The 21178-nt window shown below is 38.4% G+C and overlaps 1 protein-coding gene across 1 annotated transcript in view; it reads left to right on the top strand.

Annotated features, from left to right (window-relative positions):
- LOC124721732 (guanine nucleotide-releasing factor 2) overlaps positions 1-21178 on the top strand; it is a 387271-nt gene that overhangs the window by 342622 nt on the left and 23471 nt on the right. Inside the window, exon 16 of the mRNA XM_047246831.1 lies at positions 11120-11398. Coding sequence (XP_047102787.1) covers positions 11120-11398 — 279 coding nt within the window. The remainder of the gene's footprint in view (positions 1-11119; positions 11399-21178) is intronic.

Below are 21178 nucleotides of genomic sequence, written 5' to 3'. Positions count from 1 at the left end.
CCAAACCTATGAAAATAATAGAAAAAATTGAGTTTCCACTCATCAGTTATTTATAATGGTAACTATGCAAGCAGGTAATATTGCTAATCCACTGTCACCCAAACTGTCAGAAAAACAGCATACATGGAAACCAACCAAAATCAGATACACATCTCCGGTGTACATGTAAGGAAAAAGTAGTATTTCTAAAAAAGACGGGACATGACAGCAACATGTAAGGTAAAAACACCTAATGATGTATAATACATTTTCTGATCATAGCTACAGACCATTGTATTAAGACCATTGCTTGCTTACTTATTTACAGAGCACCTGATGATGGCAATATGCCAGATGGGCTCATCGTGAATGATTTATAAAATATAAAATAAAACCAATTTACAGAGCAATTTAGCTGGCTAATATTTGTAATAATCATGTCATTAAAAGACATATTTTACTGTGGTCCCCAAAGAAGAAAAGGTAATATCAATGTAATCAAACAATGTTCAGACTTGAAATATCAACGACATTATGAAAACAATCAAGTGCTACTCACCATAAATATGGCATGTTTAGTTGCAGACAGGCAAAGTGAAAAGACATTACACATTGAGTTTTCAGCCAAAGCTTTCATCATTTCTGAAAAATAAAGAAACAAAGAAAGAAACACACACAAACATTCGCACATGTAAGCACACCTGCCACACACATGACTACTATCTCCGGCCAGTTAAGTTCAACATGATTCAGAAAAGACGGTATTGAAGGTGATGATCCAGATGGTATGGGCTGTGAAGCAGCAGTTGAAGCCATTCTGCATGTTGTATTTTGGAGCATGTTTACCACTGGGTGGTCAACTTTTCTGTTAGTCTCAGTTGACCATTCGTTCAGGTGGTCCGCTGGTTGGTAATCACACCCACGTAAAAGGCTTTGCATAAGCTACATCAGAATTGGTATGTGGCTGAACTGCTTTTGCAGGCTGTTATGTGTCCCGATATGGTAAAATACACCTGTGATGGGACTGGAAAAGTGTGTACTGCTGGGTTGGTGCATAGGCCTGGTACTGCATCTGTGTCCTCCACAGTGATATGACCCATATGGTGAGGGATTCGGAATATGTTGGGCATAAGGATTGATCAGGATATTTTGTAGATTGCATGGGCAGTGAAATACCACTTTGTAAGAGGTAGAAAGGATGTTCCTCATTTCAGGACACAATGAAAGGTGGTCAAAGCTCTGATTAGGGATTTTGTTAAATACTTTTAACCATGGGCGATTTTCTGATTTTGCATTATAAAATCACAGTGCATTTTTATTCAATAATTAGAATAGTCATAAGGATAGTATTAAAGGAATGTAACAAGAGACGTGAGTTTTAATTGATATTTATCTTACATAATGCGGGAAATGTGAAAATCATGTTCAATGTTATAAACACAGAAGAAACTTATTGAAAACTTTTCCGAGTGTGGTAAAGCTTGAAGTAAGGTTCCCTACATAAGCCCACATAGCCTTCTCTGCACAAGGTTCTTGGGTTTTTTACCATATTTTTTTCCCATTAGCATCTCTTTTTGGAAACAGCATGCAGCACACCCTCACGGTTCGTTTTTTACTGGATTCTGAAGTATGTGGGATATGAAGTGGCTTTCTACGAGTCTTGTTATACATGGATCTCCTTGTCTGCATTTACGTATTTATTGAAAATTACTTCCATCTAAATTCAAAAAAGTTTTCTTAATTTTTGAATTTATTTTTAATATAATAAATGTACTGAATGGAGACTGATCAAAAAGATGCCGACTGTTTCTATTGTCTGTTTCTGTACTTGGCCAGCAAAGTCGCCGGATCTCTCCCCAGTTGAGAATGTTGGGAGCATTATGGGCAGGGCACTCCAACCAGCATGGGATTGTGATGATCTAATGTGCCAACTGGACAGAACTTGGCAGGATATCCAACAACTTTATCAGTCAGTACCAAGACAAATAGTTGCTTGCATAAGGGCCAGAAGTGGACCAATCTGTTATTGACTTGCTCAATTTGTGAAGCTTTTTCTCTGGAATAAATATCCAATTTTTCTGAAACTGTAATTATTTGTTTGTACATGTACATCACATCTGCTGATTTCCATCCCACTCAGATAATTTATTTGCAGTGCTTCTTTTTTTCCTCCCTCCTTCTGCTGTTTCTGTGTGTTCTCCTAATAAGAAAGTTCCTGATCAGCTCTGTCAACACCACCAATTGTATCGTTATCAGTTAAGGTGTCCTTATTTCGTCACTCCTTTTTGTTTGTATTATACGCAATGATGGGTTATGTTTAGTGCTTGAGATTGTTTTTTGTCTTGCCATTTTAGGATGATGGGAAACCTCTGATTTCCCCTATTTAAGGTCTATGGCTGTAAAAATGGTTGGTCAATCTTTCTATTCACTCAAAGAGCTCTGTAGGTATGTGTTCTTCATTGTTGCAAATAATTGGTATGTTCAGGTGATGTGTAAAAATTGTCAGTTGTTACACATTGGCCTTTGTCTAATAGAGAATCCATTAGATGTAAAACAGTTTTGCTAGACACGGGGCATTCCTCGCACTTATCCAAGTATGGCGTACTTTTGCCTACGTAAAGTAAAGAGTTCTGTATTTAATAAAGATGTGATTCCCACAGGACAAACAATTTTATAACAAAGCAAGATCGTATACTGTTTCCAGCCAAGTCTTCCTGTGAATAATAATAAACTTACATAACTTTGGATGTGGATGGATATTTTGGTTGCAAGTGGAATTAACCAAAAAGTGCCAGTATTTACTAATTAATCTGTATCTTTTTTGTGGCATGACTTTCAAAATAATTGGAACACAATTTGTTTCATTTTTGGATCAGTACCATTCTTTTTAGGTAAATTGAGTATACTTGGTAGTAACAAAATATCTATGAGAACCTTCATTTCATCTTTACTGACATCCATCCACTTCTTTGAGCTACAATTCATATTTTTGGAGAATTTGGGGATTTCCTGGTATGTCTACTTAGTAGTTTCAGTTACTATAATACAAATCAGCATATTGTCAGAAATATTTCAAAATACTCAAGTGGTGCAGCATTTGTATCTAAATTTCTTTTAATCCTAAGGTTGAAGTAAAAGGGAAAACTGGGGGTGCAGGAGAAAAATTACTTACATGAATTTCATTCCATACATGACAGCTTGCAAATCCATAATCTTCGTTCGGTTCTTTACTGCTGTCCCTGAAGCTTTCCTCAGAACTGCCATTGTTACTTCCAAAATCTATAGCATCTTCACTGGTTTCATTATATACAGTATCATCAGCCTTGTTACTAGAATTCATAGCGCATTGTGACATTCTGAGAACATAAGCTCACTGTCAATGCTGATGCTGCACAACTGAGTGTAAATTGTTATGATCTTTTTTATTGTTGACATTCTGCAGGTTCTGAGTGATAATTGGAGGAATAATTTTGACACAACTACATTATTCTATTGCCATGAGTGGTTTCAGACAATCACATCCATAATATGTTTGACACAATTTGCAGAGTAAATATGCTTTGTCTGACGAGATGAGTGGTTGTACTTTAGTAGGAAATCATGTTTAAGATTTCTCTTGCTGCTTTGAAGTAAATTTCATAATATTGCTATAAATTCTTAGCAACAATTTGTTGCTTACAACTATGTGATGAACATCATCATCAGATTAATAGTAAAAAATCGGTACAGGGCTACAGATAATACATAGTGCATAGTACTGGGTTGGTGCATAAGTTCGTAGTGTTTTTCCATAGGTTTAAGAAACACAACAGATACATACTACAGAGACTTTAGTCATCAGTCTTATATTCTCCTTCACAATTTACAACAGCCTACCAACAGGTAACTTTTCAATTCTGGAACTTTGATTTTGAGGCGAAGCCACGTTCGAAGCACATTTTCATCCAGAAAGGAGGTGCCTTGAAAGTTGTTGGATAGATATTGGAAGAGGTGAACATCTGAGAGTACAAGTTCAGGTGAGTACAGTGGGTGTGGAATGAATTCCCATCCCAAATCCTGTATAGTGTTTTTTGTCAGTCCAGCAGAATGCTGGTCGACATTATCACAGAGTAGCAGCACTTCACGCAGTCTACCTAGTTGTTGTTCTTGTATTGTGTCTGCAAGACATCTCAGTTTTTGACAATAAATGTCAGCAGTGATGGTTACATTCGGGAAGCAACTCGTAGAACATCACACCGTCACCATTTCACCAGATGCATAACGTTTTCTTTTGTTGCATTGTTTGGGCTCATCCATTCCTTTCTTTTCCTTATGGGAGCTGGAAGACACCATTTCTCATCACCAGTAATGCTACAGGGGGTTGATGGTCTTTGATTTTCATGAGCCAGTTGATGATGTGCAACCAGAGGTGCACGCATGCCCATCCACTGATTTTTGTAATTTTGGCTTAGAGCAAGCTGTACCCATAAACCCGAATTTTGAACCTTCCCCATTGCAAGCAAATGTTGTACATTGGTGGAATGATCACAGTTCATAACATCTGCCAGTTCTGGAGTACACTGACGTGGATCATTGTGGAGTAATGCATTTAAACCATCTTCATCAAACCTCGAACGTCTTCCTGAATGTGGAGAATCACTAATGTCAAAATGATCCTCCTCAAAATGAGAAAACAATTTTCTTGTCATTCTCAGTCCATTGGCATTATCCCCATAGACAGCAGAAATGTTTCTGGCTGCCTCCGTTGCTGTTACCCCCCCCCCCCCCCTATTAGACTCGAACAGAAGAATATATTAGAAATGTTCTGATTTCTTCACTTGGCACACTATTTTCTAGCGTCTATAGCTCCACTCACTATCTCCAAATGACAATGTATAAACTCAGATAACAATAGTGAACTACAAATAAAAAATTACAATTGACAAATAAACCCATAGCAACCGGAGTACCAACATGCAAAACAAAAATGCTGCGAACTTTTGCACCCACCTGATAGTAGTTAACTGACCACCAAGAAAAAACAGGAAATAAATAAAGGTACAGTGTGAAAATGCACCAGGGTTAAGGAGAACATGTCATACATAGGTATGGAGTCAAATATCGTGTCCATAAGACAGTGCAAAACTGAATCAATACAACACCTGCACCATTCAGGAAGACAACTAGGCCACCAGGTGGCAGCAGTACTGGTGAGCATTAATACTTACGATATAAATAAAATTATTATAGTCCCAGGAAGATGAAGATATGACCTGGAGGTAAATGCAAAAGATTGACAACATGTGCATACTATCAAGCAGCGGAAATATATTTTTAATTTTTTATTCTTATTTTTTTATATTTTCGTGGTGTATACTTCATCAGCAACACTGGTCAATAGTATAAAATGACATCACTGAATGATGGGAATTATGCTGCACAATATCAATGACATAAAGTGAACATACAAACATAAATATGCCAGGGATCATCCAGATGAGGGAAGCTGAGGCTGGGGAGAGGGCAGGGGAGTGGGCAGTGTGATCTGTTGGGAAGGAAGTTGACAAATGACAGACGTAAATAAAATAATAAAATTTGTAGGTAGAACTGCAGGAACATGATCATATATCTATGCACAGAAATTAACCCTGTAGGATAAAAACCATTGGGTTAAATAATCTCATTTAAATAATTCCACATAGATTCATAGACAACACTGATCATTACTTTAAACTAACAACCTTATAGTACAACATACAATAGCAGTGACACAAAGTGAATACAGTTGTCTACGTCACACAATTGTATATGTCATCGTTGTATGCTGTACTACAAGGTTGTCAGTTCACGTTAATGACAAGTGTTTCCTATGAAACCTATGTCAAATTATTCCTATGTAATTTTGTAACCCAGTGGTCTTTATCCTATGGGATTACTTTTTGTACATTAAAGTATGGTCATGTTTCTACAATTCTACTATATATCTGTTTATATTTGTTTGATTTCCATCAGTCCATTGTTATTGTATGCTATCAGTCCATTGTTATTGTATGCTGTACCATAATATTACTAGTTTACATTAATGACCAGTGTTGCAACCCATGATCCACACTCTATTTGTAACTATTGTATGCTCTTGATTATTGTATCCTGTAATTCCGTCCACCATAATATTGTTAGTTTACAATAATGACCAGTGTTGCCTATGAAAGCTATGTTGAAATATTTCTATGTAATTATTTAACCCAGTGGTCTGTATCCTACTCTGTATATGAAAAAAATAATCGTGTTTTGCAATTCTACCTACATATGTCATTATTTTATTTATATGTGCCATTTGTCAATTTCCTCCCTGGCAGATCCTGCTGCCCCTAACCCCCCTCCGGTCTCTCCAGCCTCAGCTTCCTGCACCTGGATGGTCCCTGGCAGATTTATGATCATATGTTCATTTTATGTCATTGTGATGTACTGGAATTCCTGCTATTCAGTGACAGCATTCTACACTAATGACCAGTGTTGCTTATGAAGCCTATGTTGTAAAAGTACATATAAAAAAGTAAAAAAAATGTGAATTTATTTCCTATGCTTGATGCAGTGTACAGGCAGTTAATGTGTGTATATTTATTTTAATCTTAAGTGCTTTGTAGTAGAGAGCTTATTCATTATACTGGCTCATAGACTGGCCTTCCCCACCTTTACCTGGCTGTCTCCTATTGGCACCCCTTCCCTACAACTTGATATTTGATTTTGTGTTTAAGGTAGTTGTTATTTTATGATTTTTGATTTGATGTACATTTGTTCCATAATTATTCACAACCTCCAGGTTGTCTCTTTGTCTTTATGGGATTATAATAATTTTATTTATGTCGTAAGTATTAATGCTCACCAGTACTGCTACCTGGTGGCCTAGTTGTCTTCCTGATGGTGCAGGCACTGTGTTGATTCAGTTTTGCATTGATTGTCTTATGGAGGAGATATTTGACTCCTTATACACTACTGGCTATTAAAATTGCTACACCACGAAGATGACGTGCAACAGACGCAAAATTTAACCAACAGGAATAAGATTCTATGATATGCAAATGACTAGCTTTTCAGAGGATTCACACAAGGTTGGCGCCGGTGGCGACACCTACAAGTTGCTGACATGAGGAAAGTTTCCAACCGATTTCTCATACACAAACAGCAGTTGATCGGTGTTGCCTGGTGAAACGTTGTTGTGATGCCTCGTGTAAGGAGGAGAAATGCGTACCATCATGTTTCTGACTTTGATAAAGGTCGTATTGTAGCCTTTCGTGATTGCGGTTTATCGTACCGCAACATTGCTGCTCGCGTTGGTCGAGATCCAATGACTGTTAGCAGAATATGGAATTGGTGGGTTCAGGAGGGTAATACGGAATGCCGTGCTGGATCCCAACGACCTCGTCTCACTAGCAGTCAAGATGACAGGCATCTTATCCGCGTGGTTGTAACGGATCGTGCAGCCACGTCTCAATCCCTGATTCAGCAGATGGGGATGTATGCAAGATAACAACCATCTACACGAACAGTTCGACGATGTTTGCAGCAGCATGGACTATCAGCTCGGAGACCATGGCTGCGGTTACCCTTGACGCTACATCACAGACAGGAGCGCCTGTGATGGTGTACTCAACGACGAACCTGGGTGCACTAATGGCGAAACGTCATTTTTTCGGATGAATCCAGGTTCTGTTTACAGCATCATGATGGTCGCATCTGTGTTTGGCGGCATCGCGGTGAACACATATTGGAAGCGTGTATTCGTCATTGCCATACTGGCGTATCACCCGGCATGATGGTATGGGCTGCCACTGGTTACACGTCGTGGTTACCTCTTGTTCGCATTGATGGCATGTTGAACAGTGGATATTACATTTCAGATGTATTACGACCCATGGCTCTACCCTTCATTCGATCCCTGCGAAACCCTACATTTCAGCAGGATAATGCACGACCGCATGTTGCAGGTCCTGTACGGGCCTTTGTGGATACACAAAATGTTTGACTGCTGCCCTGGCCAGCACATTCTCCAGATCTCTCACCAATTCAAAACATCTGGTCAATGGTGACCGAGCAACTGGCTCGTCACAATACGCCAGTCACTATTCTTGATGAACTGTGGTATCGTGTTGAAGCTGCATGGGCAGCTGTACCTGTACACACCATCCAAGCTCTGTTTGACTCAATGCCCAAGCATATCAAGGCCGTTATTACGGCCAGAGGTGGTTGTTCTGGGTACTGATTTCTCAGGATCTATGCACCCAAATTGCGTGAAAATGTAATCACATGTCAGTTCTAGTATAACATATTTGTCCAATGAATACCCGTTTATAATCTGCATTTCTTCTTGGTGTAGCAATTTTAGTGGCCAGCAGTGTATATGTATGACATTTTCTTCTTAACCTAAGTATGTTTTCACATTGTACTTTGATTCATTTCCTTTTTGTTCTTGGTGGTCAGTTAACTACTATCATGCACTGTGTATTAGTTGTGGCTCTTTACGAATTTTTTCAGATTAATCTTATGATACGTGCACTCTCAACTGAAATGACAAATGACCACCAAAACAGGTGTAAAATTGGTAGTGTCCTCAAAATCTTTAGAAAACTATTCTTATAATTCTTGTAACACCACAGTGAATTCTTCAAAATTCGTGGTTTCTTAAACGTCAGTGAGCTTAGGATAGTGGGCAGTATTATTATTATTATTATACAGAAGTTGTCCCTTCCACAATGCCATTTTCTTTTTAAATGTGTCCCCATGAAATTAGAAATAAATTGTTTCTCACTATGCAATGTGATACTGCGGGCAGTGTGCAGTAAAGTCCACCTAAAATGCTTTGTCTGCAGTCCATTCCAGACATTTTAATTTTTGATCCTGCTTTTCTTTTTTTGAGAAATTCGACAATAGTGAGTCGTAATTCAAAAAATCCTTCCTGTTACACCCCATGACTTAATCAACATATTTCACAGCAATCTGTAATGTCTCTGTACTTCTTCAATCAGTCCAAAAAAAAAAAAAAAAAAAAAAAAACCTGTTGCCAACTGACGGTATAATAATACCCACAATGTTAGAAAATTTACTATTTGTACCACTAATTTTATCATATGTTCCATGTCTGCAAATTCAGCACAAAGTGCTTCTTGATGTAGAACACGATAAATCCCATACAAATTGTATATAGTTGTGTAATTTTTTGCCCTTTCATTGTCAGTTAAATGTTTAATTCTTTCTCCACAGTGTTGTAACACTGCTCCATAGCAAATATGTTGCATGCATCAGTTATGTGAATGCACAATAGATTTTGAGAATTCTCATCCTTGTCTTCTGTGATGCTCATTAATTTTTCAGGGCAAGTGATGCTAGATCACTAGACTCCCTTCTTCTGTGCAAGTATACATGGATCTGTAAACTTCATTTGTACCAGGAACAAATAGTAAGATATAAACAGTGCTGACACCACAATTCTGCCATGCTGAAGAAAGTTGTGCCAATCAAAAAATGCCACACCAAATGCTATGAGAAATGGTATCACATCGCACTGCTAAATGATGTATTGTGCAATTCCTACAAGCACCAAACAAAGCTGAGACATACTGAGTTGTCCCAAGAAAGACCATACCTCGGACCACACAGCACTGTCCAAACATGCGGTATTGCACAGATTTGTTTGTATATCTTTCACTGAAGGAAAAGTAGTTAATGACAAAGGTGTTATTGGTTAGATGTGTAAGGAATTAGGTTGTGTGGCTGGAGTCGGCAGGATGTTGAAAAAAGCAGTGCTTGATGGAGGCATTCCTTGATAGGAGATTTTGATGTATGGGGATGTGGTATAACAGTGACAGACAGTGATCCAGGTGGTAATAGAACGAGAGTGGTTGAGATGTGATGAAGGAAGTATATGATATATGAAGTTAAGCTGGGTGCAATGGGGTGGACTTATTGGTTTTCCATTGGAGTGTAAAACCAACTGTTTTATCTATCCCTCCTGTAAACGCATCTCCCATCACATTCCCTTGTTGCCACTCCCTCCTGATATTACCTTCCTCTCAGTTGGACTGCAGCAGTGGGACAGTGTAACTGTGTGTGTGTGTGTGTGTGTGTGTGTGTGTGTGTGTGTGTGGTTTTTAATGTTACCTCTGAGGAAGGACACTGTTCAGAAGCTCAGAAGTGGTTTCAACTTGTTTGTACCTATCAGCCGTTCAGCAACTCAGCTACATTGTGAGTTGTTCAATTAATTCCTTTCATTATTAGTAGTGCTGCTTAGACTTGAGCATAATATAATATTGAACAGTATAAACCAGTTACAAAGATTTTGAAATAATCCTAACTTTGAAATTGCCTGAATTCCTGCTAAAAAGTAAATGTGAATCATACTCAGATTAAATAAGCAAATGAAATAGAGAGAAAATAAAAATACAGGAAATCAGCCTTGAGTATGCTTTTAAGTATTAATTATTTAAATAAATTGCTAGACATGTTTGCAGTAGTGCACTTGCCTAAATTATTTTTCCAATAAAGCTTCTCAGTAATATGATGTAGGTACATGTAAGACTAAATAATCAAAGTACAAGATGCTAACACACACACACACACACACACACACACACACACACACACACACTCTCTCTCTCTCTCTCTCTCTCTCTCTCTCTCTCTCTCTCTCTCTCTCTCTTTTTTCCGTCTCTCTCTCTCTCTTTCCCCTCTCAGTAAAGACATCAGTACTGCATATTCTTTATTCAACCAAAGCCAAAGCAACAATGAATGCGTGATGAAGCTCGTTAAAGTGCAAATAGTTCATATACATTGTGTGAATTTTTCGAAACTTGACAACAACATATGTCAGTTCCACTTTAAGACACGTAAATGTACATTCCTTGAAACATATATTTTTGAAATATGTATTTGGCACCTTTTTGGTCTGTTTGTACCTATTAATACTTCTTGAGGGTGCTTATCTAAGAACACACAGCAAATTTTGGAGTTAAATACAAGAATCAGTTTAATATCTTAATTGTTCATGATTACTACATGTTAAGTGTAGATAATAGACATTAATTTAAAAAATAAAACAGTAACTAAATGATTTTTGTATTAGAGAATGGTTACATGCATAATAGCCAACGCTTCTCAATTTCAGGGCAAGATCAAGAATCCTGGAGCAAAGTGAAGCAAAAGACAGAGAACGCTATGTTGTAAAATTTATAAAAATCATGAAGCATCTAAGAAAAATAAATAACTTCAATTCTTATCTGGCACTATTGTCAGCTCTAGACTCTGCACCAATTCGTCGGTTAGAATGGCAGAAGCATATCACTGAAGGCCTTAAGGAATACTGTGCACTTATTGATAGTTCATCCAGCTTCCGTGCATATAGGCAGGCACTTGGTGACACACAACCTCCCTGTATTCCATACATGTGAGTATTGTAATCTTTCCTTAACTACTTTTCTCTGTTTAACTTCCTAGTTGACATAAAAATTCCTTTTATGTTTCATTCCAAATTTAACTTAAGTGATAGTTGTGAAAGTTAAGAGCCTCAAGGTCATTACCTCACTTACATTATCATCATCATCCCCATCATCATCATCATCATCATCATCATCATCATCAGTAGCAGTCATTTGATGCCTAGTGATGGACAAAGGCCACCTCTAGTGTATTACAGTCTTCAGCTGTATGTATCCACATTGCTCCAGTCAAAATTGTCTATTCACCTTCTGTTAGAGGGTCACATTGATCTTTTCTGATCTCTTATAAACCAGCAAAAAACTTTCTTGCTTTATCTATCTCCCATATGCCTGGCTACATGACCAACCCATTGCCATTTCATTTTCTTTACATGTAATGTCTTCCTCTCCATTGAGTTCTCTGATGCATTTGTTTTTCCCATGCCTCTGCAAGTAATTCCTAACAAGCATCTCTCCTTTGTTCATAGAGCACCCCTCAGTTTTTCAATGGTTTTTACCATTAAAAGTCACCTGCTTACAAGATTTGAAATGTGTAATAATATCAGATCATCATCATCATCATTTCCTTGAGGCCTTAGTCTCGCGGCAATGCGGGGTCGGCCAGGTTACTAGTTACTATTGATTTGGTAGTGTTAGTTCCAGAGGGTGGCCGGATGCCCTTCCTGCCGCCACCCCGAACACCCCCCCCCCCCCCCCTCCCTCCCAGGATGGAAGAAGTGTACCCTAGGTGTCTGCATCTAGTGTAAGTCCTGGAATAGCGTGAACTTGTTTCAAATGTCTGCGAGTCATGTAACTGAGGCAGAACGTGGGGACCAGCCTGGTATTCACCTAGAGAGATGTGGAAAACCACATCCAGGTGGGCCGGCATACCAGCTCTCATTGTTAATCCACTGGGCGGATTCGATCCGGGGCTGGCGTGCCTACCCAAGTCCAGGAAGTCGTGCATTAGTGCTCTTGGCTACCCTGGCATGTCTGTAATAATTTCAGATATCAATAAAAATTCCAAAAGTAATGTCACAACAAATTTCCAATCTCAGGGTTTACAGATTCGTGTGATGGGTGTTTTATCATGAAAATGGAGAGGTGTTTTATGGTAAAAAAATAGGATACTGTAGCAGAATGAATTTATTTTACCCTTATAGTGGGAAAAGTCATCACCGATAAATTTGCATTGTGTAGGACATCGTAGAAACTTCCAGAGACAAAATAGCTAAGGTAATGGTAAAATTACTTTTGGTAACATGTGGGCCATCAAATATTTATTGTGTCACCTGGAAACATGATTTATGTGTGAGAGACCGCATATACGACATGGTGCTAGAACTCTCATACTGTTGGCTAGGAAACATGTTCAGATAGCTTACATTTAGAGGGTAGTGAAATCTGCACTGCCAGAAAATATGACATTGATACCTTTGGGAATAATCAACTACTTTCAGTTGCAAAATCCACATTTTGGTGGTGATGCTCATTGTTCACTACAATTTTTAAATGAAAAACCATTTGCAGTGACATAATTTTCATTTGTTTGGTTGAGTCATGCCTCAGTTTGACTGACATTACTATGTTTCTGAAAAATAAATCAGTATCTTCACCTGACATCTGGTTAAAGTTCTTAATAATATTTTCTCTTTTGATACAGATAACTTCCAAAAGTTCTAAAATTTATGATTTTGCTTCTGCCTTTTAGTAGTTGATAGGAGAAAATCAACAGTTGTATCTTCATTCTCTGTCAAAGGAAGGTCCACTGTGATAGTTTCATCATCTGCATGTTAATGAGTGCTGACATCGGAATGCTGAAAGTGCGATATACTTCTGCGAAGTAGCTTCTGATGAAGTTAACTACAATTTTATGATTATGAATCAAAAGTAAGGGTTGAAACAATAGTGAACAATAATTCTTTCTTTCTTCTGGCCCAGTCTTCCAAGAAATGTTAATATATCAGCCAGTGGCCATTTCTTACATTGACTTGAAGTAGGAGATCCAGTTACTTTTCCTTTTTTTAATCATTTTTAATAGGTATGTTTAACATTCCTCCATCTTCTGTTAAAATCTTCACCTGCAGTGTGTCAGTCTTATTAGCAAATCATTACATTGCATCTTAGTCTAAATTAAACAGTGCAGTTATGTATAACTTTCAATCCCCAAATGCATCTCGGTCTTACTTTCTGAATTTTAATTTTATATTGTTTTGCTTTTAGGTTTATGGTAACAGGAGAGTCATTTAGATCATAAGCTTTTGCATTCAGAATATCACGCAGTTATGTCAACGGAATAGTACAAAGTACACTGTCAGTTCTTATAAGGAAATTAGTACCTCTGTTTGTGCAGCTATCCTTACCTGATGATTTGAGGATGAAGTCTGTAGAATCTGAACAGCAATATTTCCTATAATTACAAACATTTTTTAATAAAATTATAAACAGCCAACCAGTTGCAATGGATAAAGAAATTTTTTTACCTAGGTTTCGACAAATATAAATTTGTCTTCTTCAGAAGGTAACCTAAGGGAAATGAACATCATAGCTTATGTTAGAAAAAAGAATAAATTTTAAGACAAATTAGACAACTCTTGCATTACAGAAGTATGATAACGATGACTGGTACTTACAATTTTACGTTAGTAAGGACTAATGTACCATCGCTGTTTTTACAATTGTTGGCATAGATCCATGTGTCAAAAATAAAATATAGCCCTAGAATTAGGGTTTGCCATGTTAATATAAAATAGCTCATGGATCTTGCAAAGCTTACAAATGACTGAGTGTAATCGGCGAGCGTAGTTACTCTGAAAACAGGGCAGGTGGCGCTCGTGCCGAGAAACATGTGCCAATTGGCGTACAAAGGCAACGTGTAAATTATCAGTATTAATAACATCTTTAGTAGAGTAACACTAAAAAAAAGGAAGGAAATTAACACTCCCGTTATAACAGTATGGAAGTATTGGTACAAATACTGTAGCTATACATCAAAAAAGGCAGGTGGCACTTACACCGAGAAACTTACGCCCAGTGGCATATACAGTTAAAATATATAAAAAATTACATTACTATATTAGTGAAGCTCACAAACGGTACACGTGTCAGAAATTTAAAATTGGCAATAATGGCTCATGTCAAGAAAGAATTACAAACACTGGTACACAATCCTGTTAATACACATTCACAGGAAAAACAAAATTTTAGAGCCAGGCAAAATCACATAAGGGCCGATGTAGTAGCAAACATACATCATGACAAAACCACCATTACATAAGGGGTAGTGAGCTTAAAGCACTAAAGGTGCATCATAGCTTCCTAAGGAAATAAACCACTAAGGTTACCAGCATTAATGTTATACCGTAAACAGTACGGGTTTAAAGCCTTCGAAATATTGTCCACAAGTAAGGTTCAGTTGGTTGTTCAGTATATTACCATCCTTGAGCTCAAGATGTTTGAAAATTTGTAACTCTTCCCTCATATCTAATCTACACCCTTTGTCTTCTCTGTGTAGGATAACAGTGTCTTCTAAATGTTTTGGCGTATGACTGGCTATCAGGAGGTGTTCAGCAATAGCAGAATTGTGTATATTCGCTCCTTTTTTACCTAATAGGTGTTCTTTATATCTTGTTTTCACAGCTCTGCCTGTTTGACCAATATAATATGAAGGACAGTCATTACAGGTTAGTTTGTAAACCCCTGAATTGGAAAACCAATCGCCGGTGATCTCTACTGAATGTACAAGATTTCTCTTTAAACTGTTATCTGTAGAGAAGGAGACATTACAGTTATATTTTTTCATTAGAAGACGTTTTATCCTATATGATATATTGCCCAAGAAAGGAATAGAAATAAGTTTTTTAGCTTCTTTTGCTATCAGTGGGGAGGTTGTTGCTCAAAGTCGAACAGTTTAGGGAAGTTTTCTTACTGAACATGCAATCAATCATATTCTGATTGTACCCATTATTAACCACAATCGCTTTGATGACATTCAATTCTTTTTGTTGATCGGCACGTGATAAAGGAGTAGTGGTGAATGGCAGAATGAAAAAACGACAGTTTATGGGCTTTTGGACGAGTTGAGTCAGCAGAGATGACATTATCTGAATATGTTTCCTTACGGAAAATGTTGAAATTGAAGGAACTATTCTGTATAGAAATTGTTAAATCAAGAAAGTGAAGTTCACCTTTTTCATTCTGACGTTCTTTTGTGAAGGAAATTTTTTCATGTAAACCATTGAAAGTACTGAAGAGAAACTCTAACTCATGATCAGTACCGTCAAAAGCAATGATAATGTCGTCAACATAACATGTATAATAACGGATTTTGTGGCGTAATTCTGAACTTGAATTGAAGAACGTTAGTTCCAGAGTATTGATGAAAACATCTGCCAAAATACCAGCGAGGAGACTACCCATTGCTAAACCATCTGGTTGTATATACATTTTCCCATTGAACGTGAATTAATTGTATTTCAAAACGACTTTAAACAAACTAATCAGTTCTGCAATCTGAATTTCACTTAGTTTTTTATGTTTTAGTAGATTCTTTTTTACAAGGGCTATGGTTACATTGACAGGGACATTTGTATAGAGAGTGACGATGTCAAAGGAAACCAGTCTAGTGTCAGGCGTACATCTTACATTTTGAATATTGCCGATCAATTCCTTGCTGTTTTTCACCGAAAAATTATTTTCAATTATGAAAGCATCTTCAATTTTAAAATGGAGGTACCTAGCGAGTGTGTGATGTGGGCTACCTATTCCATTCACTACAGGGTGAATCGGGTGATTTTGTTTGTGCAATTTAAACTGACTTTTGAGCACGGGTGGTTTCAGATTCATATGTATAAGCCATTTCTTTTGGAAGTTGTTGAACAAGCTGGCAGAACTACCTAAAGTATGCCAGATTTCTTTTTGCAATTCTGCGGTTGGATCTATGGTAACTCAGCGATGTCATTGTCCTCAAAAAACTTTACCGTCTTTTCAATATATTCATTTTTATAAGCCATGACAGCAGTTAGTGACTAATGCGTCATGTTCTCTCAGTTTACGATTAATGTTTTTTACTATTCTATATTCACCCGACTGAACATTAGAATGTAGTTTAATTTCTTTGTCTATTATGTTATTACATTTGTAGGTACATTTGACTTGCTCGGATTTCTCTAATTTAAGGGATTCCAAACTGATTTTAAGATCTACAATAAGATTACAGATAACTGGATCTTTATCGAGTTGAGAAGGCAAATTATATTTAAGGCCTTTACATAACAAGTCATTCTCAGCCTGCGTAAAAGTAATATTAGTTTCATTCAGTATTCTTTCGTAAAACTGATGTTTGACACTATTGTCTGCTATATTAACATTTTTACTTGTGGCCCTATTACTAAACTTTAACAACTTTCTTTCACGTCTGGCCCTAATTTCTTCTTTGCGATTAAAAAGCCATTCATCAGTACTATTCCACAGGTGGTCAATTTGGAAATGAAAGAGATCTTTAAAGGCTTTTGTTAAAAATACGTGTATACAGTAAGCTTCACTGTTAAGATCATCTTTTTTCTTACTGTGCTGTCAGAAATGACTAAATGTACCAATTTCTTTTTAACATTTCTTTTTAAAATTGTAAGTACCAGTAGTTGTTGTCATACTTCTGTAATGCAAGAGTTGTCTAATTTGTCTTAAAATTTATTCTTGGCTTATAAGTTTCATACTTTTCTAACGTAAGCTATGATGTTCATTGCCCTTAGGTTACTTTCTGAAGAAGAGAAATTTATATTTGTCAAAACCTAGGTAAAGAATTTATTTATGCATTGCACTGGTCGGCTGTTTAAATTTTGTTACATGAAACCGTTGCTGTTGTGCAGCTGTGTTTAAAATATTGAAACATTTTTTAATCAATTGTGTTACTTGTTATCGTTGATGTTGACTATGAGTTAATGTTCACTGATGTTGGCTCGTCCTATGGAAAGGAAATTGACATTGGAATTTCTGACAGGAGTAATATAGGAGGATGTTTCAGGAGTGACGCTATGTTTTCACTTCCTTGCAAACTGACCTCTTCTGACATTTTCCTACATGTTCTTGTGAGAGATGATGCATCTCAATTGAGTGCAAACCTACTCTCAGCCTGCTGCAGGTGTCAACAGTAAGAAAGCAATCTTTAAATACTGTCCCTGCCAAGTTAGTAGTGTGTCTGAAAGTGCCACTTGAGCCACGTATTTTGCATTTTTTTATATGTTGATTTATAAAGCCTGATACAACACAGGTTCTAGTCATTGTAACTTGTCTGCACAACCTACTTGGGGATGCTTTCCTGGAGAGCAGCAACAAACCACATGACGACTCAGAGGAAACTGAGCCACCACCATCTATCTATCTTACACCACTTCCTAGGGGTAGCAGTTGTGACAATATGAGCTTCCCTGTGCAGGTTTCACATGTGAACTATTTAAACAGCCTCAAATCAAATCGCTTGATACGGGCAAGTCTTCAGGTCCAGATTGTATACCGATTAGGTTCCTTTCAGATTACACTGATACAATAGCTCCCTACTTAGCAATCATATACAACCAGTCACTCACCAATAGATCTGTACCTACAGATTGGAAAATTGTGCAGGTCGCACCAGTGTTTAAGAAGGGTAGTAGGAGTAATCCATCGAACTACAGACCTATATCATTGACGTCGGTTTGCAGTAGGGTTTTGGAGCATATATTGTATTCAAACATTATGAATCACCTCGAAGGGAACGATCTATTGATACGTAATCAGCATGGTTTCAGAAAACATCGTTCTTGGGCAATGCAGCTAGCTCTTTATTCGCACGAAGTAATGGCCGCTATCGACAGGGGATCTCAAGTTGATTCCGTATTTCTGGATTTCCGGAAAGCTTTTGACACCGTTCCTCACAAGCGACTTCTAATCAAGCTGCATGCCTATAGGGTATCATCTCAGTTGTGTGATTGAATTCGTGATTTCCTGTAAGGAAGGTCACAGTTCATAGTAATAGACGGCAAATCGTCGAGTAAAATTGAAGTGATATCAGGTGTTCCCCAGGGAAGCATCCTGGGACCTCTGCTGTTCCTGATCTATATAAATGACCTGGGTGACAATCTGAGCAGTTCTCTTAGGTTGTTCGCAGATGATGCTGTAATTTACCATCTAGTAAGGTCATCCGAAGACCAGTATCAGTTGCAAAGCGATTTAGAAAAGATTGCTGTATGGTGTGGCAGGTGGCAGTTGACGCTAAATAACGAAAAGTGTGAGGTGATCCACATGAGTTCCAAAAGAAATCCATTGGAATTCGATTACTTGATAAATAGTACAATTCTCAAGGCTGTCAATTCAACTAAGTACCTGGGTGTTAAAATTATGAACAACTTCAGTTGGAAAGACCACATAGATAATATTATGGGGAAGGTGAGCCAAAGGTTGCGTTTCATTGGCAGGACACTTAGAAGATGCAACAAGTCCACTAAAGAGACAGCTTACACTACACTCGTTCGTCCTCTTAGAATATTGCTGCGCGGTGTGGGATCCTTACCAGGTGGGATTGACGGAGGACATCGAAAGGGTGCAAAAAAGGGCAGCTCGTTTTGTATTATCACATAATAGGGGAGAGAGTGTGGCGGATATGATACGCGAGTTGGGATGGAAGTCATTAAAGCAAAGACTTTTTCGTCACGGCAAGATCTATTTACGAAATTTCAGTCACCAACTTTCTCTTCCGAATGCAAAAATGTTTTGTTAAGCCCAACTTACATATGTAGGAGTGATCATCAAAATAAAATAAGAGAAATCAGAGCTCGACCAGAAAGGTTTAGGTGTTCGATTTTCCCGCGCGCTGTTCGGGAGTGGAATGGTAGAGAGATAGTATGATTGTTGTTCAATGAACCCTCTGCCAAGCACTTAAATGTGAATTGCAGAGTAATCATGTAGATGTAGATGTAGACCATGGCAGTAACATGACAAAATGACCAGGTTACTAGTAGCCATTAGAATAGCTATTTCTGGTTGTGTAAAGTTTGATGTAAGTGTAGTTCAGGTTTCAGGCACTGTCTCTGGCTGAGCCAGATGCAGCTGCCTGCCCTGTTTCAGAGGATGATTCTCAACCTTCAAGGTCCGGGCAATCACAGAGGGTGGGCTTATTGGTGGGTGGGAGCTCCAATGTTAGGCGCGTAATGGGGCCCCTTAGGGATATGGCGGCTAAGGAGGGGAAGAAATCCAGTGTGCACTCCTTGAGCATTCCGGGTGGAGTCATTCCTGATATGGAAAGGTTCCTTCCAGATGCCATGAAGAGCGCAGGGTGCAGCCAGCTGCAGGTGGTGACACATGTGGGCACTAATGACGTGTGTCGCTTTGGATCTGAGGATATTCTCTCTGGATTCCAGCGGCTACCTGATTTGGTGAAGGCTGCCGGTCTTGCTTAAGAGATGAAGGCAAAGCTCACCATCTGCAGCATCGTTGACAGAACTGACTGCGGACCTTTGGTGCAGAGCCGGGTGGAGGGTCTGAATCAGAGGCTCGGACGGTTTTGCGACCGCGTTGGCTGCAGATTCCTTGACTTGGGCCATAGGGTGGTGGGGTTTCAGGTTCCGCTGAATAGGTCAGGAGTTCACTACACTCAGCTGGCGGCTACACGAGTAGCAGAGGCTGTGTGGCGTGGACTGGGTGGCTTTTTAGGTTAGAAGGCCTCGGGGAAGTACGGGGTGGGCTGCAATCTCAAAGGGTGCATGGCAAATACAGGACGTGCTTGGATCAAGGAACAGTCGGAATTGTAGTTGTAAATTGTTGTAGTTGTGCTGGGAAAGTCCCTGAGCTTCAAGCGCTAATAGAAAGCACAGAAGCTGAAATCATTATAGGTACAGAAAGCTGGCTAAAGCCTGAAATAAGTTCCGCGGAAATTTTTACGTAGTCTCAGACTGTGTTCAGGAAAGATAGATTAGGCAGAATTGGTGGTGGAGTGTTTGAGTACGTCAGTAGTGGTTTATCCTGTAGTGAAGTCGAAGTAGATACTCCATGCGGATTGGTATGGGTGGAGGTTATACTTAACAGCCGAACTAAGTTAATAATTGTCTCCTTCTGCCGACCCCCAGACTCCGATGATATAGTTGCTGAACAGTTCAGAGAAAGTTTGAGTTTCATAACAAATAAATACCTCACTCATGCGGTTATAGTTGGTGGGGACTTCAACCTTCCCTGGATATGTTGGCGAAAATACTTGTTCAAAACTGGTGATAGGCAGGAAACATCTTCCGAGATTGTCCTAAATGCTTTCTCCAAAAATTATTTCGAGCAGTTAGTCCACGAACTCACGCGAATTGTAAATGGTTGCGAAAATACACTTGACATCTTAGCCACAAACAATCCAGAGCTGGTAGAGAGCATCATGACTGATACAGGGATTAGTGATCACAAGGTTGTTGTAGCTAGGCTCAGTACTGTTTCTTCCAAATCCACCAGAAACAATCGCAAAATAATTTTATTTAAAAAAGTGAATAAAGTGCCACTAGAAGCCTTCCTAAGAGACAATCTCCATTCTTTTCGAACTGACTATGCAAATGTAGATGAGATGTGGCTCAAATTCAAAGATATAGTAACAACAGCAACTGAGAGATTCATACCTCATAAATTGGTAAGAGATGGAACTGGTCCCTCATGGTACACAAAACAGGTCCGAATGCTGTTGCAGAGGCAACGGAAAAAGCATGCGAAGTTCAGAAGAATGCGAAATCCCGAATATTGGC

Source organism: Schistocerca piceifrons, chromosome X (assembly GCF_021461385.2).
Source record: "Schistocerca piceifrons isolate TAMUIC-IGC-003096 chromosome X, iqSchPice1.1, whole genome shotgun sequence".
In the NCBI taxonomy this organism is placed as follows: Eukaryota; Metazoa; Arthropoda; class Insecta; order Orthoptera; family Acrididae; genus Schistocerca; species Schistocerca piceifrons.
This window is presented reverse-complemented; position numbering and strand designations above follow the sequence as displayed.